Source organism: Eschrichtius robustus, chromosome 3, assembly GCF_028021215.1.
Source record: "Eschrichtius robustus isolate mEscRob2 chromosome 3, mEscRob2.pri, whole genome shotgun sequence".
In the NCBI taxonomy this organism is placed as follows: Eukaryota; Metazoa; Chordata; class Mammalia; order Artiodactyla; family Eschrichtiidae; genus Eschrichtius; species Eschrichtius robustus.
Genome location: NC_090826.1, coordinates 6137210 through 6158997, shown reverse-complemented (window position 1 = coordinate 6158997; position 21788 = coordinate 6137210). Strand labels below are relative to the sequence as shown.

General features: G+C 47.3%; 1 protein-coding gene across 2 annotated transcripts; it reads right to left on the bottom strand.

Annotated features, from left to right (window-relative positions):
• Positions 1-5499: 5499 nt before the first annotated feature.
• PARK7 (Parkinsonism associated deglycase) lies at positions 5500-21435 on the bottom strand. Of its 2 annotated transcripts, none has more exons than XM_068538813.1 (7): positions 21351-21435; positions 20148-20265; positions 18643-18744; positions 16764-16823; positions 15828-15897; positions 12074-12160; positions 5500-5866 (listed from the first exon to the last, which is right to left on the bottom strand). In XM_068538813.1, the coding sequence occupies exons 2-7, from the start codon at positions 20235-20237 to the stop codon at positions 5706-5708; spliced, it is 570 nt and encodes a 189-aa protein (XP_068394914.1). In that variant the 5' UTR covers positions 20238-20265; positions 21351-21435; the 3' UTR covers positions 5500-5705. The 2 variants fall into 2 exon arrangements, with proteins under 2 accessions (XP_068394914.1, XP_068394913.1); XM_068538812.1 differs by having other exon boundaries at positions 21258-21421.
• Between the last annotated feature and the right edge of the window lie 353 nt (positions 21436-21788).

Genomic DNA, 21788 nt, shown 5'->3' with positions numbered 1-21788 from the left:
AATCTCTAACTGAAACTTGCTATTTCCTTCTATTAGGAACCAAACCTTTGTGTTACTAGTAGTGTACCTGTGACTTGTACCAACCAAGAGAATACAGATTTTGTGTATCACATTGAATTTGTTGCAGATATCTCAAAATACCGTTTATGCTCACCACAACTTCAAAACTTTGGTCGTTGTTAGACCGATGGCTAAATATAACCATTTAATGGTAGGAGGACATGTATTGCTTTATCACAAATTTGTATTTTTAACATTTTGAAAACTATATTCCAATACGATTTGTTTCCCTTGTAATCCAATGTATTTTATGTATTTTAAAATGTTATTCTAAGAAGTCATCCAAGACTTCGCTACTGTACCAAAGGGGTCCATGAAACAAAAAAGCAAATACTAAAATAAGTGGTCCTTAACAAAGTGTCTACCCTGGAGAAACTCTTGCCCATATGCATCTGGAGATACGAGCACAACGCTGGGAGACTGGAAAGGGCCCAAATGCTCATTCATCAGCAATACAATGGATAAATTGTGGAATGCAGTATAATTAAATTTTTTTTAAAGTGCTTGAAGACTCGGGTGGCACTGAGCTAAATGTCTCATGGACTAATGACATAGTATTATCCACAATCCGGAGAGGCAATTTACTCTGTCGTAAGTAGGCTGAGCGTCCCGTCATTCTTGGATGATGGAAGGAGAAGCATAACCAAGTATTAAAAAAGAGGGTGAGTTCATTCCTGCTTGCAAACTTGTCCATTATTCTTGCATTGATTCGCTGCTTAAGGTAAACCGAGGGGATGGTCTAAGGCTCTAAGGCATGACTATCAGTTTCTGCATCATCCTTTACCTGCCTCTCACCTGGCAAGTTATCCTTAACAAGACTGCCACCTTATCTCCCTACATCCCCAGGGCTAGTCATTCAGCAAGGCTAATGGAGAGAAGACTGCTTTTTGTGTAACTGACCACACATCACGTTGGGGGCCTGAGGCTCAAGGCAGGTGGGCCCCAAGACCTCCTCACAACAGGCCGGAGTTGGGTAGGGGCTGGAGGGACAAGCCCTCAGGACGCAGGAATTCAGGACTGACACCGGCTACATTCCATGTGTCTTTTAAAACAAAGCACAACTCGCTCTTCAGTAAACTCTGTGAAATATGATTCTCCCCTTGAACAAAGAAATCTGAGCCAAACACACCTTTCCGGCATACTCACTTTTGCTTGGCTTTTAAGAAAACCCCTCAGGCAAAGCTGTGACATCGACCAAGGCCCAGCGTCCCGATACCGGTGGCTCTCTTGCAAGGCGGTGCCTGGGATTCCGTCACCGCCAACCCAAGGTCTGTGTCTGCACATGGCTCCTCTGTTACCCACAACTTCTTTTTTCTTTTTTCTTTTTTAAGACAATGAACTTTCCACTCTAATGTTATTTTTAAGCCAAGGAAAAGAGCAGGCTGAATTCAAAAACAAAACAACAACAAAAATTTTTTTAAAGAGAAAACCCGAGAATGTGATCACACGCAGAATTGAAAAAGCAAAATAGAGCAGCTGAGTTGTGAGGCCCGGAGCGGGGATCGCATCTGATCTGACGATGGATAGCAGCTGGCCCAGGACTTGGGGAACCTGAAACAGCCCCTGAGGGCTGCAGGAAGCAAGGATGGTGATGCTGATGGCGATGGTGATAATGATGGTGATGGCAATCTTCCCGCAGCGCCTGGCCTCGTGAGAGCCCTGGCCCTCTGGCCCTGGGCGCCTTGAGGCTGGAGCTGGGGTCTGGGGGGAGGGGCTAGCTCCAGGACCCCACGCTAGGAGCCAGCAGGGTGTGCCCAGCCCAGATGCGCCTCAGCCCCTTCCTGTGTACCTCACTGACTCTGACCTCACACGTGAGCGGAGATGCTGTGGCGGGTATGTCAGTGGCCCTGACCCACTGCTGCTCCTCGGGCACCCAGGTCCCCTGACCAAGGGCAAAGGCAGGGAGTTTTTTTTTAAAAAAAAAAACAAAGCAAAACTATGAGATGATTGCTCAGGAAAATTGAATGTTCTCCTCACTCCTTAGGGAAGCAACAGCCTAGAATATAGAACACATAACCAGACTCTAAGATGATAGAGTCGGCTACACTAAAATCATACTTTACATCTAATGTTTCACAGTTTAAGAAATGTACTTCCCCCTTCATGGCTGCCTCTGATCTTCGGACAGCTCTACAGCACAGGACAGAGAGACTACGATTTTCTCTTCTTTTTACAACAGATGCCAACGGCCACTTTGTCAGGACGTTGGGAGAATTGAGTTGCATGATGTAGCCAGCACGTAAATCTCCGCATGCTGGTAGAGAAAAGGTTCTCTAAGATACAGTCAGTGAAAAAGCAAGGGGCAGAACAGTGACGTATGTAATGACTCTGTTTGCATCCAGTGTGAAAGGTTAGCCGCCCAGCTGGATGCTTGGTCCGCCCTGAACCCTCCCTGTTCTACTACTTAGCCCCTGGGAAACAACCGCCCTAAGCCCCTCCTTCATTTATTTATCAGGCTTTCACCAGATACCACTCACAATCACTAACTCTTTGGAAGAGCAGTTTGGCCGTCACTTCCCTGGGGCAACGCTGACCAGGGCCTCGGGGATCCGAGCCTGGCCACCCCTGCCCAGTGCCGGGAAAGCCACGGCCCAGAGCTGCTCACCCGGGTAAGAGATTTGATTTCCAGACCCCATCTCCTCCCTAACTCTGCAAGCAGCTTTGGGCAGACACCGGAGCTCCAGAAGCCACAGCTACTGTCGCAAAGGTGAGAGTGAAGGAAATGATGCCCAAAGTGGGGTGACCCCTGGCTGAGGAGGCCCGTCTAGCTGGATGGGCCACACGCTTAAACTCCAAGTCCAGGTCACTTTGAAATGGAGCCAGCCGCCCCCCTCCTTCAGTTCCCAAGTTCTCTTTGTCGACACCACTGCCCCACACCCCCTGCCCCCCTACTTCCTAGAAGGAAGAAAGCAGGTGTGTTTAGCATAGGAAAGAAGCCGGCAGATAGAGAGGGTGGAGGCTTTTAAATGTTATCGATATGCCTAAAGCCAGTAATTCTTGACCTGGCCAGAAAAGGCCTAAGGTTTAGATAAAGCAGGTCCTGGAGCCCCTGCCCCAAACACGGTCGGGGGGGAAAAAAAATCTTCCCTATATCGCCTGGAGTCTGATAAACTGAGTTTCTTAAAAATGCTCTTTCCTTTTTGTCCATCTGGAATCACCTTTTCCTGCCGCCCCAAGGGCACAAAAATTCAAAGACCTAATCTCTTAAATAGTTCCCTTCCTGCAGATCACTCAAATTCCAGGGACCTTAATCAGAGGTAAGTGCTGCTGCTAAGATACGCCACGACTTGTGAGAGTCTTTTTCTTTTAAACCAAATAGTTCGTCTCTCTCTTTTTCTTTCCTTAATTTTTATTTTTTGGCCACGCAGCATGCGGGGATCTCAGTTCCCCGACCAGGGATCGAACCTGCACCCCCTGCAGTGGAAGCGCAGGTTCCTAACTGCCAGGGAAGTCACGCAGGAGTTTTCACTGTTCACTCTTAACAATGAATTACTTAAACGTCAGTAATTTGGGACTTTCAAAGTAACAGGTTTTGAGTTTTCTTTATTGAAAGTATATTTTATAGACCTCTTGAATTCATCGATCTGCACTCCAAATTCACCCCTCCTACTCCAAGGGCTCTCTCTCCAGCTCAGGACACAAAATCTCCATCTGACCTTGTGTTCAAGTCGGAAACGTGGGAATGGCCTTCTCACCCACGTGGGCGCCCACCTCTGGGGCCCTCCCCCTTGCTCCCCACGGGGTCCCCTCTCAACAGGGAACCTCTGAACCGAGAAAGACCAGGGTCCTCCTCCAGGGCTCCCCATCTAGGTGCCAGCTAGCTCTCCAACCCCACCCCCAGCCAGCCACCCTCCACACCCCGGTGCTCCTGCCCCAGGGCCTTTGCTCTTCCTGTTTCCTTTTCCTGGAATGCTCTCAGCAGACCTGCCCTACTCAACGCTGGATCTCTCCAGGTTTCCCCTCAGGTCCCTTTTCACAGAGGTCTCCTGTATACACCCTGCGGGAAACAGCCCCGTCGCTGCCCGCTTACCCTGCTCCTCTTCATACAACGTGGATGTTTTCCTCTCTCCCAGTCCCACATATTCGCTCTAAGAGGACAGGCTGTGTCTCCCAATGGCTCTTGCAGCACCGGGAACGGGCTGGGCACAGAGCAGGTACAGCACAGCCAACAGCTGCTGAAGGGCCAAACCTGACCTTACCTCAGGTCTCAGCTGAGACCTCACCTCAGAGGCCCCCCACCCCTCCTGCAGTCTCTCCTGTTCTCTCCCCGGGATCCTCTTTACACCACCCCAGTGCTTATCAAAACCTGCAATTATGTTTGCATTTTTCATCAGTAACATCTGCCTTGCGTTCTGGTTCAGGGGTAGGCAAACTGCAGCCCGAGGGTCCAATCCCCACCGCTGCCCGGTTTGGTAAAGGTTTTGCCGCACGGCCATCCTGCCCGCCTGGTGGAGTGGCTGTGGCTGCTTTTGTGCTACGAGGACAGAGCCGAGTGGTTGTGACAGAAACCTCACAGCCCACACGCCTAAAAGGCCAGGAGGGAGGGAAGGAGGGAAGGAGGGAGGGGGGAAGGAGAGGCGGCGGGGGGGGGGGTGATGGGGGGAAGGGGGGAACAGGCAGCAAAGCACACTGGTGGTACGGCAGTTTTACTCAGTGGCTCAGTCCTGCACCTTCAGAAGCCTGCCCACTACCTCGTTCCTTTGTGTCCCATCAGTCACTTATAAATGGTGAAACAAAAACGCCAAGGGAACTTGTTGGCTCCTGTTCGCAAGTCCAGGTGTTGTCCTGCTTCAGGTGTAGATGGATCTTGGGTCAAGCACGTTCTGAGCTTTCCACCTCTCGTGCTGGAGCCACGTTCGGCTCGGCCTTTCCTCCAGGTTCACTGCCGGCCCTCCTGACCACCCAGCAGAGAACCCCAGCGGGCAGGGCACAGGCCCTGGCACTGAATCCCACCTGCTGACGGTCCCACCTGGGTCAGGGCGCGTCAGGCTGTGACTGGCTGGGCCTGGGCCGTGTGCCCAGCCCTGGTGTGCATCCCACCCACCGCACACGGGAGCCGGGCGGCTCGCGGGGTGAAATAGCCAGGTGCTGTTACCCAAGGAAGGGAGGGCAGGCTAGGCCAGCCTTGGGAAGTGTTCAATTCCATCTCAGGACTCTCTCTGCAATGGGAGACGAGGGATTAGCTTACCAAAATTCACCAGTGCAGCCAACTTCGTTGGTATTTTTTAATCGCACATTAAGAGATTCAGTTAATGAACGGGAGAGAAGTCACAAGCCTTTTCAATCTGTTTTATGCTTTTCCTCCCTGCTGTGTAAAATGCATTTCCTATTCATTTATTTCAGCAGCTGTATCAATAGTTAAGAGCTGCAAATGCAGCTGATAATCACTTGGTTTCACACAAGAAAACAGAGACCAGAAGTAAAAGAAGGAGCCATCAGTGTTTTTGCTAAATGCCCCATTTATTCTGCAATCAAGGTTCAGAAGTGTGGGGACACAAGTGCAGGTTGAGGAATCTCTGTGCAGCTGTCACGTCACAGCCACACGAGGGGGGATGGTGATGACGGCGTCTCTGCACAGTAACCCCCCTTCTCTTGTTTAAAGCGAACACGGTGAGGATGGATTGCCCATCATCAACCTCTCTGCTCTAATCTTTAAGAACCAGCGGGGCCTTCACTTGGTCGGCCACCTCCTTGCCGGCCAGCGCCTCGACAATCGCCAGAGCAAACTCGAAGCTGGTTCCCGGCCCCCGGCTGGTGAGGATCAGGCCGTCCCTTTCCACACGGTTCTCTGAGTAGCTGTAATGACCTTCGAAATAAAAACAAAGAAGGGTTATGTCCCAATGGGCTATGCTGGACAGCAAGGACCACCACTCAGCAGTCCCATTCGCTTACAGCGCTACTACTGGTCTCATGAAAATTTAAAGAAGAAGCAGCCAAAACCCCCAGGACAACGAGGTAGCCAGTCACGCAACCCTCAGGCACTGCCAGCTCTTGAAGCACAGCGGGAAGATACTGAGGCCGCCACGCGCAGCAAAGAGCAGCAGAAGCTAACAGCTGCTGAAATGAAGCGTGGGAACACGTGTGACGCTAACGCAGCTGCAAAAGACCTTGTACGTGTGAGGGGGATGCCGGAGTGAATGCTAAGCACTCACGTTTCTATTCCACAACACACGCAAGTTAAGTGCCAATTCTGTGAAATGAAGGGTAGAGGATACGCACCCTGAAGTATGTATGACTGCAGGAGTTCAGGAAATGCCACCCCAAAATAGGCTGCTTTGGTATACTGATTATTTTGAGCTAAAAGCACTTGAAAAACAGCACAGGCAGGGAGAGGGAGTGGCTTCCTCTGAATCTCCTTTCCTGCCTAAAGACAGATCATCCAGAAGGAACTCATAAATCCCCTCCCAGGAGTCTCATCAACCAGGAGAGAACACTAGAAGCTGACACCACACCCAGACAAACTTTGTCACAAACTATTATTACTCCCATCTACTCTTCGAAGGGTCCCTTCATCTTTCCCAAAAGCCAATTACGCCCCCCTGAGAGGCCTACCTCCCCGTCCCCTTTCTCTATTAAGATGGTATTTAAGCCAGAATTCTAAACCATCTCAGGGAGTTACTCATTTTTCCCTGGGTATCTCCCATGTATACATGTTAATAAACTTGCTTTTCCTCTGGTCAATCTGTTTTTTTTTTTTTTTACAGGAGTCTCAACTAAGAACTCAGAAGGGTAGAAGGAAAATTATTTTTCCTTCCCTACAAAATGCTGGAGGAAAGGGGGATGAGGGTGAACTGGTGTTGAAGGTAGAAACTACCTGTGATACAGACTACCTAGGTAATGCACACACATGCTCTCTGCTGCCTCAAAATCAAACAAGCACAAACGACACATAATGCATCGGGAGCGGGGAGAGGGAGGTGCGGAGGGAGAAACCACACTCACTTGTCAGGGACTACCTTCCTTCTGCGGCCCCAGTTGGCTGTATTTTTGCAAATGTAATAAGAAATGTGCTTCTCCTATATTCCCAGGAAGTAAACGATACCACCTCCGGGCAAGTCTCAGGGCACAAAGCTGGGATTCCCTGCACCACCCCCCAGCTCTCACCCTCCACGGCAGGCAGGCGGTCAGCAGACCCTCCCTCCGCGCGCAGCACCAGCGCCCCACGCGACCTACGCGACCTGCCCCACCGCCTGCTCCCGCCTGGAGCTGCTGCCGGGCACACTGCACTCTTTCCGGCCCTACGAGGGGCCCGGGCTGCCCCCTCTGCCCAGGAAGCTCTTCTCAGCGACTTGCTCTTTCAATTTCAGCATCAGCACCAAGCCCTCAGAGAGGGCACCTGTGACCCCTCTCTAAACCAGGTCCCTCAGGTCACTCCATCACAGCGCCCTCCCAGCGCCGAGGGAACAATATGTCTCCTGTTCACTGTCTATTCTGTAAAGCGCTGAGTCTTCACCTGCCCGTCTGGCCCAGGGTAGTAATGGCACCGAGGGGGCGCCCCGAGCACCAGATAAATGCAAGAACGAATGAGTGCTCCTCCTCCTGCTGCCTTACTGCAGGACCTCTGCGTCCAGCCCCCTTCTGGCTGCCCTTCCCTCCACACTCAGCACCACCAAAACGGGAACCTTTCCAAAGCGCAAATCAGAGCACACCCAGTTCCCCCAGAAGCCTTCGCCAACTTTCTCCAGCACCTTGAGGTGACCCTGAACTCCACGTCACAGTGCACAAACCCCGGGGCCTGGCCTGCGCACAGAGACGGGACTGGAAGGAACCAGAGGGAAGACAGAAAAGAGCCCGCATCCAGGTGGGAGCAAACGGTGACCTGGATGGGACAGCGGCAACAGAGAGGAAACGAAGGTCTGAGATGGATCTTGGAGATAAAACGCCCAGGTCTTGGGGAAAGACTCGATGTGGAGAGACATCAAGGATGACTCCCAGCCGCTTGTCCTGGGCAACTGGGTGGGCGGGCGGGTGGTGGCACCACTCAGTGACGTGGGACACGAAGGACAGACTGAGTGAGGGTCCTCTGTGAGATCCTGCCACACCCAGTCCCCGCAGGGAGAGCCAGGCACGCAGTGCACACACCCCCTCTGAACCCCTGCCCTCCCCTCTCCCACGCTCAGTGCAGACCTCCTGCCAGTGCCCCCCCCCCCCCCCCCCCCCCCCCGCCGAGAACACCTGCGGCCATGGCTCTATCTTGTTCCCCTTTCTGTTCCCAGAGCCTAAGGAAGAGCTCAGGAAATGCCTGTTCAGTGAACACATACAGAAAAACGTCTCCTGGGACTTCCCTGGCGGTCCAGTGGTTAAGAATCCGCCTTCCAATGCAGGGGACATGGGTTCAATCCCTGGTCAGGGAACTAAGATCCCACATGCCGCAGGGCAACTAAGCCTGCGCGCCGCAACTACTGAGCCCGCGCGCTGCAACTAAGACCCAACGCAGCCAAAAAAAAAAAAAAAGAAAAAGTCTCCTGAGCAAGATGCTTCTGCTGTGTTAACGAGCTTTAGAAACCACGTCCTGATGCTCATGTCCTTTCAAAGTGGATGAATAACACCTGCAGTAATTTACGTCTTCCTAAACCTCATTAAAAATCACGTCACCCACTGAAATAACTGACTACAGTACGTGAAAATTTTCCTAGTTGCACCTTTTTAGACGAAAAGAGGATCCCTGGTTTGAGGGGGAGAGGTTTTCCTAATCTAACCTCATTTCCTGATGGTTAAAGATCATTTTAAATGCTGAACTAGAAAACCGGCTGGGCTGGGTCTCCTGGAGCTGAGACGGACAGGTCAGCGGGAGGCACGGCTCTAAACGGTTCACTTAACAACCTCTTTGTGGGTAAAATATTACAAATACAGCCTAAACTGGTTAAAGATGTTTAAAGGTTCCATGGTTCTCAGAATCTCAATCAGGAAGAGCAAAAGGTCTACTTACGGACCACCTCCATCTAGTGGCGACAATGAAGAAAACCCCCCGCGCACCAGCCAATCCCCGGTCAACCCGCAGGAGGCATTCATTCCCTGTTAACTGTAAGCAAACACCCTAAAGCCTCTCTCCAAGCCCAGAGATGAAGCACCTGGGGAGGCCCGGGGCCAGGGGGCAGCAACTAACGGCAGCTTTTACCTGCACACCCCTCACCTACATGGTCTGGGCGCCACAGGTGGAGGAGTCGCCACAGAGACGGGGCGTCCCAGAGAGCCCGAGACATTTACTATCTGGCCCTTCAAGGAAAAGCTGCCGACCCCCGAGCACAGCAGTTCTGGGTTCGAATCCAGGCCTGCCTTTCAGCAGCTGTCTGACCTCTCTGAGCCTCCTTTTCCTCTTCTGTAAAACGGGGATGATACCAACCTAACAGGATGATTCTGGGAGCCCAACCAAACCAAACACCAGCACGAAGTGGTGGTGTCATTACCGCAGACACGGCCGGGGAAGGGCAGCCTGTTCACTGCGGCGTCCCCAGCACTCAAGCCCAGAGCCAGGCCTACTGATCTTAACACGATGTTCACCACGAGGACGAGACAGAGGGCCTCCCGGAGGAGACACCAGGAAGTGATTACAGCTCCACTTCTCAGAATGTTCTGAAGGGGCAGAAACTGCAAACATTTTTCTCTTACAAGAGGAGTTACATGTAAGAGGACAGAATGCAATGCTGGTAACTTAGGCATATGGGGGGCCTCACCAGGACAGAGGCGGGGCCCCAGGTCCAGCCTGGCTCCAACAAGTGGCCTCGCCTCCCCAGGCGAGGTGAAGCCAACACCTGCCTTGCCGGGCACTGGGGCTGCAAGGCTCGAGGTAACGCGCAGGAATACACCCTGTAGGTGCCCGAGAGTTAACGATCTCATCTTTTTCTACTTCTGATCAGCCTCAACTTCCTGAGGCGTTACAAGGAAAGAGCCACAAAGATACATGTACAGATAACGGGGAACATGTTCCACTCCTTCTTCCTTCTCACGTGTCGTAACTACTAAAGGAAGCCCGATTCTGTTCTTTCTAACCCTCCAAAACCCCTCCATTAGCTCAAAGTAAATTAAATCCCTACACTAAAAAATGCCCAGAAACCGGAGCCTTTAAAAACAAAAAATCAATTTTCACACAGATGGTTTTACTGACAACTTAGTATCTTTCTGCCAACTAAAACCATAGATTTTTCAAGAAAATACTACTTTGGATCAGATTTAAGAATATGCAGAATCTGCAACACCGGGAGTGAACCCTGACATAAACTGTGGACTTTGGGTGATGATTGCCACATCAGTGCAGGTTCATCGACTGTAGCAAAGGCACCGTCTGGTGGGGGAAAGGAGGCTGACGGTGAGGGGGATGGGGTGGGGTACTGGGGGTTTAGGGAAACGGTGTACTTTTTCGCTTAATTTTGCTGTGAACATAACACTCCTCTAAAAAATAAGGTCTATTAATCTTTTTAAAAAGGCAGTGAATGAAAAATGCATCACCTTGCTTTGCGATGAAAGCATTAACGTAAGAAAAAATTTACTTGCCCTACTTTTAGTTCAGAATAAGTCCAGAGCAGAACAGAGATAGACAAGAAAATGTAACAGTCGCGCAGCTGTTTTCAAATCCGCTTTTGATACTATTAGTCTTTTATTTTTTTTCCCAATATCTTTATTGGAGCATAATTGCTTTACAACGGTGTGTTAGTTGCTGCTGTATAACAACGTGAATCAGCTCTACGTGTACATATATCCCCACATCTCCTCCCTCTCGCGTCTCCCTCCCACCCTCCCTATTAGTCTTTTTATTTAGCCACTGGTTTTTGGTTGGCGGGTGTTTTAAACGGAGCCGGTCACTCGGCCTCCCCGCTGGCTGAACACCAGTCGAGCCACCTTTGGCTTCTAAGTGGGCATTTGTGCTTCCCTGCACTTATCCACACCAGCGTGATTTTCCTTTCTCTCTGCATGTTCCAGGGCCTCTGCCGCCCTGTGATATGCACTCCAGGGACAGGTGGCAGAGGAAGATACCCCCTGACAACAGACTCTACCTGGTCGGTGCTCTGAGTGGCACACTGAGAAGCAGTGGCTCCACAGCTGTGCATCCAGGAGCTTGGTTACATTGTTTTGCTGTTAACTACACACTGCCTCATATTTTTAGATTTGATGCACATGTCTCTGCAAGCTGTTAACTCTTGGAGGGCAGAGACAATGACGTGCTTTTTAAAAATAATCTCCAAGTGACAAGCAACAATAAGAGAATTTGTTTAAAAGTTGATAAATTACCAAAAAAGGTTATAACATTAGGTTAAAAAAGCAAGCTGTAGAATATACTTAATAGATCTCATGTGAGTAACAATATTAAACTGCAAAGGATAATGAGTATGTGCAGAGAAAATTCTAGAGTTTCACAGGAAAACTTAATAGAAGTTAAATCTGACAAGTAGAAAGATGCTGGGGAAGTTAGAAGAGAAACATTTCCTTTTACTTCACCCCTTTCTGTACTGTTTGCATTTTTCTTTTTACCATGAATAGAAATTGTCTTCATAAAAATAAATGAATAAAAGTTAAACATCTAGCTGATATTTATAAAAGAAGCCTGTGAGCGAAGGAACAGGCCTGCCTGCCACCCGGGCCTCCTCTGGAAGAAGGGAGCAATGTCCATTTTACTTTGGATTGTGGGCAAAAGGGCACATTCTGAAATCGCTATCAAGGTTTAAAATTTACCCTCAGGCTGCTGGCAAAGTATTTAGTAAAAACACTAGTTAAATTGGGCATTTTGCAACCACTTCAATCTGTGACCACGAGGAGCCAGGCTGGCCTTTGGCTCAGCCCCTACGTCCCCGTTCGGGTACATATCTGCAGACCCGCACCGTTAGGGGACGCACACGTAGAGACCCACACCATTAGTCCGTCTCTCTCATTAAAACACTTGCAAAGAAAGTGAGGAACACATCACACGCCAACCCACAGAGAATCCCTACGTACTACTGTCTACCAAGTGGGAGACAATGCTATAGCACAGCTTCTTGAGTAGGTCTTTTGGCACATTAGAATATATTCATGTACTTACTTCCGTCCATCATTTTGTCTTTAGCAAGTGGGTGTGTTGTAACTTTGCTTCCAAAACCTATTTCATGAGCCAACAGAGCCGTAGGTCCTAAAAAGAAGATGAATAAAAAGACTTAAATGTAGACACAGAAAAACCCATGTTTTAAAAATCGCAGCAGCAAAAATATTCTTCAAAATCAGGGGCTCTTACCTAAAATATACTTATGATTCTGAAATTAAACACTTCTTAGTATGAGAGGTAAAGTATGTTTATGATAAAACATCTGCTGAGCACATGCAGCAAAAACGTACAAACTTAAAACACATCAATAACCATTTAATCAAAAATATCTACTTTTATAGCTGAGGAGCAAACAGATAAATAGAACATGCCCCCTCGAGGGACAGGCTGCAAGTGTAACAGGGGTACAAAGGAGGGGGAGACCACGGACGGCAAAACGTCCTGCCTTACCCTTTGCAGATGGAAGATTTAGTTACACATTAAAGGCAACTAGTACTCTCTGAACCCCTGGGCTTGACTGCTATTTTACAGACTAGTTTTATTTTTCTACTTGAGAATGAAAAATTAGCACTCATCCATCTGTCTATCCAAATGTATCAGGTGGTAGGATTATTAAAATGAACGGGACATTGTCCCAGCCCCAAAGGAGACACCTGTGAAATGCCCACGTCTGAGATACAAAGGCACTGGCATTTCTGTCTTACAACTACGCACTTAAGAACCCTGCACAAATGCCCCCTGTGGTCCTCTACATGCTCCCTCTTAAAATGAAGGTTAAAAAAAAATATGCTGGTGCTAACTTGAGATTTTTGTGAATGGTCAACTTCACTGATAATCACAAGCATATTTTGTAGGTAACAGTCCTCAAATAGGGACTAAGACCAAAAAGGTTTTATACCTTTGTTATCTTAAAACTTTTAGAAAAGTACTTTTTCTACCTTTTTCCTCTAAGCCACCAAAAAATAACGAAAGAAGAACTTTCTAAGGCCTAATGTCACACCTAGAAAAACTTCCGAAGAGCACCGTGGCCTTCTAAACGGTTAGGGCACTGTGGTTAAGATCCCAGGACGGACTCTGCACACTTTAACTCCAGCAAACCCAAGCACCTGCTCTCAGGACCTTTCATTTTACAGCACCGTTCCAAGGATAAAGTGGTTATATAACGGACCTACCTACAGGCTACTCAGATCTCAGCTGCTACTAACAGGAAGATCAAACAAATGATATGTAATTACATAAGCTTTCTGTCTTAGCGTCAGGTGTCAGTTTCATACCAAGTCCTCACATACACCTTAACCCGGAAGCCTCTTAAATATACTTGGCGCCCCTTCCTCCTTACTTGTATGCTGCATGTGAGAGCTGTTTGGTAGCAAACCCTAAGAGTGTGTGAAAACTGAGTAATTATCTCAATTTTTATTTGATGTATTCACGAACTACCTTTAATTCTTAATTTGTACGATTTTAAGAAAAAATGATTTCCTACATCATATATTTTAAAGCAAATTTCAAGCGATGACTGATCGTACATGAGGACCGCAGGTCATACAGTGAGCCAGGAATTTTTAGGCTGCTCCCTCCAGGTGGTAAAAATGGCTGCCTATAACATTGATGACTGTATGGTAAGCTCATAATTACTGCTTGCTGGGGCTCAAGAATCCTAGCTGGAAAACTCGAGGGGATACTTAGCTGCTCCTATTACTTGAGATTCCGGTGGATGAAATGCGGCCGAGTCTGCAACAGGGGTCCAGCCCTGAGCACGGAGCCGAAGGTTCAGGCAACAGAGGGTACAGTGGACAGAAGGGCCTTGGGAGGCCCAGAGGCGAAAGCCAGCAGCGCCACCGTGTGGCGATGTACAGAGGGCACACCTTGCCCCCGCAAGCGCCCGCAGCTCGCACCTGCGGCCCAGCGCTTGCCCGCTGCCCGCTCGTCACCTCCAGGCTTCCTTGCCCTCCCCCACCCAGAGTGAATCTCGTTTTATTTTCTTCTCAAGACAGCCTCCCTTCCAATTTCTGTCTCTCCCATTCACTCCATATTAGGGGTTAAGCTAATATTCCTTCAGTTCAATAAACCGTTCCCAATTCCTAACTGCGACATTCATCTGCCGATTTAAACACCCGTCTCTCTCCCATCACTCGTTCCAACCTCGCTGCAATCTCCTCCACACGCCACCACGCTTCTCCTACTTTGTGCAGCACCCAGCGGGGCAGTGCAGGACATTCAACAAGACACCAGGTCACTAGCTCCGTTCCCTTTACAATGTGGATGTAAATGACGACAAGCCTGTGTGTCTTAGCAGCGTGGGATTCAAGTCCGCCTGAACACAAAACGCTGAACCAGATGTGGCTGATAATTCTGCTACTTTGGTGACACAAAATGACAAACTGCTATGTGGTGTTTACTTGCAACACAGTCCTAAGAGGACAAACCCAGCCCAAACCCTTCCCTTCTTCCTTTAGTTAAAGCACTAAGAATGAGGCAGAGGTGAGAGTCAGCACGCAGGGTGGGGTGGGGTGGACTAAGCCTTTGTATGAATGACAGCACCTCTGTCTTCCTCCACAGGGAGGGCTGCAGCTGCCTGGGCTGCAGCGTCCTTCAGCAGAGAGAAATCCCCGAGCCCCAAGGGCAGGTCAGAGGTCAGTGCTGACCAGAACCCAAGGACGGGGCTTGCCAGGTGGTTGCCCCTCAGTCCTTCCCGGTCTTTAATGCAGAGGTTCTCAAACATTTAAAGGGGTCTTAGGACCCCTTTAGCTATTATACGAGTTACATTTATCAATATCTGCCATGCTAGAAATTACAACTGGGACAGGTTTACAACGTAAGAATACTCAAGCACACAAGCCATGCCTGAATGATGACATCGTCATACTCTGATGTCACTCCTGTGAGAATTAGAAGGAAAAAGGCAAATAATGTGTTAATAGTATCTGCTTTGCCCTATGAACCCTTTGAAAAAACTCCGAGAACCACTGCTGTAATGCAGTCCCTAGATCCCCAGCCTATGACTTCTTTTAAAGTCTACTGTATTGAACAAAATATCAACACATCATTTTATTTAACCATCCATACATTCATCTCTTTATTTGCTCTTTTTGACAAACGTTTAATGAAGACCTATGAATAAGGAAGGCACCTGCCAAAATTACACTATGAAAAAATGCAAGATGGCAGAATATCATCTGATATTAGAGCAAAAAGGATGGACTTTAAAATGGTATCAAAAACCAAAGTACTACTAGGCTTCAAAGATGTGGAGACATCGACAAAGCACCAACAGCCTTACTCTATAAATTAAGTGGCAGAGAATACAGTACCTAAGACCTAGCACTCAACACTGGCGACCAGGCAGGAAGCCCCCCAGGGCAAGCCCAGGGCAGAGCTCTGACGCTATGTTGGCCCAATTCTTGCTGACCGTGTGCGGGCAGAAGTACTTCCTGGCACCGGGATTTGCCGTAACAAGCTGTTTACTGAGTGCCAGAGGGGCCACGTTCTCCTCCAGGTCCACCAAACAGAGAAAACACTAAGTTTCACAGAACGTAGACCAAAGGCAGGGAGGGGCAGAAAACGGAACTGTAGTAATTTCTGAGATGACATCAACCTCATGCCCCAAGCTAAATACACCGAAACAGATGCCCTTCATGCCTTAGGAAGGGGAAGAAGTACTGGGAACACGATCTTATAATTAAAGACGACCCCGTCACGTATCTTTTGAAGAAAGCCAACAACACACTTGAACACAGGACGGCTCTGCACTTACCCGCACAGATTGCGGCGATGAGGCCCTTCCTCTTTTCTTGTTCCTTCAGTATCTCCTTCACAGCAGAGGACTAGTCAAAGGAAACCAAAAACACAGCAAGTTGTCATTAAGCTGCAGCCAATCTCTGGCTGGAAACTTTGGCAGAATCCGATTTTAGCTTAAACCACAAGATCTTCAATCTATTTTTCAACAATATTGCTAAATCATCAATATAAAAACTACCAAATTCATAGTTTTTCTACATCCTTAAACCCAATCAAGGCATTTATTATAAGAAAAAGGTACCCTTTTCTTAAAGATGTTTAAAGATAAGAAAAGCAATTTCCCCTGGGCATATTAACCCTTGCCATTTTGTACTCTAGGGAGAAAGACACAGAAGGGAGGAAATGTGCTGTTTTGGGTGTTTTCAGACAGCGAAGTGGGGAGTGGAGCCCAGCAGTCCCAAATGTCTGATTCAACCTGCCTCATGAGCTTCTGTGTGTCCTGCCCCTGCCACCTCTCTCTCTTCTTCTTCCTGCAGGCTGACTCTTCACATAAGACAAAATGAAGAAGCAGTGGCTTCTTTTATGCCATTTTTCATTCAAGCTGGCAGCTCCAGCCCCCTGCAACCTCCCTAACCCCGACGGTTGAGTATACAGCCAATCTCTTATCCTTCTAGGCTTAACCCTTCACAAGCACAAAATTAATCATTCTTCTGCTGTTGAGGGAAAAAAACAAGTAGTCTTACATTTGGACTGTATTCACAGAATGTTCATAACTGTTTCACCAATTCCGCTTACTTCTATAGTAAATGTTATTAGAAACTTTTTTTTTAAATTAAGCTAGAACACCACTTTGTTAATTTCACCTTTTCCTAATCTATTCACAGCCTCCTTCTTGAAATATTTTAGCAGCAAACCCAGCAGAATACGAGACGCTGAAGCCCCCCAGCTTTACCTGGGATAAATTCTGTGCGCCCAGACCGCCTCCTGGCATAACCACCACGTCGTAAGGTCCCTGTAACAGTTCAAAAAAAGAAAAAGGATGCGAAGATGTTTCACTTGAAGTGTGCGTTAAGCAGGAACACTTTCATATCAGAGCAAAAAACTGTTCACAGAAGAACAATTAAATTAAGGTGTTTCTCTATAATGGAATACTGTAACTAGTAAAAAATGCAGAAAATCTGTATACAGTAACATGAAACGATGTCCATGTTGCAGAACTGCAGGCGTATCATGACCTCATTCCTGTACAAAGAATAAATATACACACGTATGTAGATGCATGTGTGTACACACCTCTCAATGCCCCCACATACGTGTGTACAGTATACAGACACTCATGGACAAAGGAGATCACCAACTGAGGCAGGGTGGGGGGAGGGGGAGAACGAGAAAGGGACATTTAACGTTTGACTCTGTGTTTGTCTACACTGTGTGAATTGTTTTCAACAAGAATGTACATAGCAATAAATAATTAAAAACAAAACAAACTCTAAAAGGCACAAATTTTTTTAACCTTATGAAAAATGGAACTTGGACGATAAAAATGATGTAATATTTTAGTATCCCACATACCAAAACATCCTACAAGTCTAATGATTTCAAACTTGCTGAAATTACAAATAGAAATTGGTTTAATACAGTATCTTAAAGTGTTAAAAGCTTTAAAAATTTAGTCATTAAGCAAATTATGAAATGAAAATTTACATTTTTAGTCCAACATATACTAGAGTTACTTTTAAAGACTGTAAAATGTCCTATGTTGTTTTAAAACCAAGCAAAACTTAGAACAAAATTTGTGAAGTATAGAATTTTTTTCACTCCTTTTAGAAACTGAACTAAATAAATAGACACAAGATGTCACCTGTTGTAAAATACCCAGACACCATAGGACAAAAACAACCAGGGAAGGAATATTTACTTCCACTCTCTCATTTTTAACCTGCTATTTAGAAAGTTTCAACAATTTATGTGAAATACCAATATTCTTACATTCCACAATCTAGCAAATAAATCTGAAATATTTGGATTAGAAAGGAATGCACTTTTTTCTATGCATTTGAGAGTGAGGCACAGGGAAATCAGGCTCCAGGTTCCCCAGGAGGGCAGAGACGGCCATCCATGAGAGGGCTCTGCTTGCTTTTCTGCCACAGCTCTGCTCCAACAGGGTACAGCCCACACTCCTGTCACATCGGCCCCTGAAGCCTGAGCCTGGTGAAACCATGGGCAAAGGTGTCTGGTATACGTGGCAGGGGGCATGCTTCTGAGGAAAGGGACCACAGCTCTTGACAGATTCTCAAAAGTGTTGGTCCCCCTCAAAAGGAAGAACCGCAATACTGAAAAAGTGACACAATTTCAAGGGACCTCTTACCCCTCCCTTAATCCAACCACAAATCAAGTATGAGTTGTTCATGTAACATGAATCACCCAACCACGTCTGTGTCACTGATAAAGGAAAGATAAGAAGTAGCTTTCAAGTAAAGAGTAAAAAATGAATGGGAAATCTCCACCTGACTCTTTTATATTAAGTAACATAATCATAAGAGGAGGACAGGCTGCCTGTATGAGCCAGAACACTGATGAAAGGGTCCCATCCATCCACCCACACTGAGCACATGCGGTATCAGGGACCTGCCAGGTTCCGTGGATACACAGTGGAAAAAGGCAAAGTCCTCCACTTCCCAGGGCTTAGTTTAGTGCCGAAGACGTCCAAGCAAAGTAACTTTCCTAAAATAAGTCTGTGCTAACCACAGTCTTAGATGTAGTCAAGAAACAGTTCAAGAAACTGATAAAGAAGCCAGAGGAAGGAATAATTCCAAGTATATGGAACAAACCTCTTTTTTTGCATCTTCTAGACTGGCATCAGGACAAATGACAACATCTCGGCTACACTGTACCGGGTCTTTTCCAGCCAGACCTGCAATGGTGACCTTAATCTAAGAGAAAGACATCATCACGATATTTAAGAACACTGAAACATAAATTTAGAGTAACATTTCCACAGCTGCCCTGTGTTTTAAAATAACTGGGCAGGAAATACTGCAACCAAACCATGCTGACCTTAGGCTATTAAGATGGCTAAATATATTTAACCATTAGGTCTGTCCCAGTTTGCCTGGAACAGTATGAATTAAAGATGCTGTCCCAGCACCCTGTGTGCTTAGCGTCCTTTCTCCCACAAGTGTTCTGGTTTAGGTGATAAATTATATGATCATCCTATCAATAATCCACCTGGCAAAGTTGCTGTTGCCATTTAACCCTTCTGGTATTTTCTTAAGGTAGAAATACAAGTTAAAACAAAATACTACTCCGCCTTGCAAAAATTTATAAAGTTGATAATACTGGAAAAAATGGGAATCTTCCTCACTGCTGGTGGGCCCACATGTTAGTACTTTGGATAGTCATTTGACAAAATCTAGTACCATCAACCGTGCAACTAGCAATTCCTTTTAGGCATAGAGCCTAGAAAAACCGCTACACCTGTGAACAATGAAACCTGTATTAAGAATATTACCGTATTAGAATGCTGTGAAACAATGTAATAAAGGAATGGATAGATTGGCATATTCCTACAGTGCAATACTAAGCAGTATTTTATTTTATTTATTGACCGTGCCACGCGCGGCATGCGGGATCTTAGTTCCCCAACCAGCAACCGAACCCGTGCCCCCTGCAGGGGAAGCACGGAGTCCTAACCACTGGACCGCCAGTGAATTCTCTACGCAGCAATTTTAAATAAACAAACTGGATCTATACCTTTACTACGTGGGCACTTTATTTAATTATTTTATTGTTTCTGTGCCTCAGTTCCTTCAACTGTAAAATAAGAATGGCAATAATTCATAAGGTTGTTATAAAATTTAAAAAAGTTTACATAAGTGCTTAGAATGATACCTACCACTCAGTAAATGCTATTTAAGCATTCACTATGGTGATGCGCGTATATATAGATTTATACCACAGACACCCAGAATGGGAACCACACTCTAATGCTACTTTAAAGACACGCATGGAATGCATTCACGTCACTGTGAGGACAGCAGTTACCTCTGGGGCAAGACAGGGAAAAGGATTAGGGAAATTTACAAAGAGGGCTTTGCAATGCCTTCTTCCTTTAAAGCACCTGTTCTTCAAGGCACAGGTCAGAAAAAAATATAGCAAAATGTTAACAAGTAGTAAATGTGCACAGTAGATAAACAGGTGGAATTAGTGCCTGTACTGTCGTGTCCGTTTGAAATATTTCATAAAGTACACGGAACATTACTTTATTCAAAATGACTTATAAAATTCCAACAACGTTTTAAAAGGGAGGAGGGCTAGAAAACTTTGGGGGACATACTCCAGCTCGCCTCATGACATCGACAGGGATGACCGTCTCCATCTCCTCTGCTCCTGTAGCCAGGATGACCAGAGCTCTCTTTGCAGCCATTTTGATGTTGGATTTTTTAAAGATGTAACTGAAAAAAAAGAAAAAGATTTTCGAAAAACTTTCACTGCGACTCTGTAAGAGCCAACAACTTCAATTTCAGGAACATTTTTAAGGAGAGTAACTAAGTCCCTCCTAGGGAAAAGGTTTTGATACACAAACACAACTGAACATGAAAAATGCATTTTAGATCAACGTTTGTTTTCACAGCATTTCAATTGCTGTTTTTTGAGATGAAAACACAGTAAGGTTGCCAACACGCTGGTGTTGTTTAGATTCTTTTATCATGTTTTTAAAAATCCAATTTCTAATAATATATTGCAAATGAAATTTTCCAAGACACAAGTACATGGGTCTTTCATTTCACACGATGCGGAGGAGGTACGAAGTCGTCTTTTTTCAAGTAGTATTTCACAGAGAAACGACAAAACTTAATTACCTGGGTGAGAAACGAAATACACTCTTTAGCAATTAGCTCCTGAGATTTTTGGAGGGGATTTTTTTTTTTTTTAGTTCCAATAACTGCACTAAAAATTTGGGGGAGGTTAACAGTGTTGAATATTTGAACGCACTTTTTTTTTTTAAATAACGGAGAAAAATGGGAATTCCCCCTCACTACGTTCAATGCAGCTAGATTCTCTCTTTGCACTTAGCAAACGCCATTGTAAACGACGGCTGCTAAGCCAGGGTCTGAACAGTTTTTGCCTATTCTCTTTCCGCAGAGCTTGTCTTCCGTGAACTGATTTTGGTAAAACGATGCTATCACACACAGGATTAACCAGCTCCCAGCTGGTGGGTTGCTATGCACGCAAATTCCGGCAGCTTTAGCGTTGCTACTACGCTGGCGGCCTAACGGCACCCTCTGCTTATCTCGGAAGGCCGCCCACTCCTCAAACGCGGCGAGACGCCGGCCGGGCCCGCGCCTCCTCCGGGACCCCCCGAGAGTCCAGCGGGAGGCCCGCACCCCCTCGCCGCCCGCGGCGCCACGGCCTGCGCACACGCCGGGTTCCCCAAGGCCCCGACCTGAACCTCGCCTCTCTTCCCAGGAACGCAGAGACTCGGCCCGTTCCGGCGGCACCTCTACCCGAGGCACGGCAGAGCCAGAACCGGACTAACCCAGGACGCACGCAGGCACGCAACCCAGCACGCACGCGCGCCGCCACGCTCCGGTCTCAGCCCCTCATTGCGCAGGCGCGCGCCGTCCGGCTTCTCATCGCCCCGCACTGCGCAGACGCGCGCCGTCCGGCCAGGCTCCTCAGCCTCGCACTGCGTAGACGCACGTCGCTCGCATCACGTTACGTCACATCCGGCCGAACCCACCCTGGAGAACGGGGGTGGGGGCCGCGGGCCGCCCGTCCTTCTGCGTGGAGATTGTGCGCCTGGGATTGATTCCATTTGGAACAACCAGCACCGCGGGAATCCTGTGGACTCAGGTGTCCTGCCGAAATCTCCCGCATCCGAGGCATGGTTCTGCGTGCCCCCGGCTCACGCTGAATTTAACCCGTTTTTTTGCCGCAGCCTAGACGTTTTTTGCTGTGCCGGTCTGGAGAGTGC

Excerpts from the sequence above, each read along its gene's own strand:
- PARK7 (XM_068538813.1), bottom strand. The coding sequence starts at position 20,237 with ATGGCTGCAAAGAGAGCTCTGGTCATCCTGGCTACAGGAGCAGAGGAG. Across the intron at positions 16,824-18,642 it reads TAGAAGATGCAAAAAAAGAG|GGACCTTACGACGTGGTGGT; the intron begins GTTTGTTCCATA and ends GAACTGTTACAG. Across the intron at positions 5,867-12,073 it reads AGACAAAATGATGGACGGAA|GTCATTACAGCTACTCAGAG; the intron begins GTAAGTACATGA and ends TTTATTTCGAAG.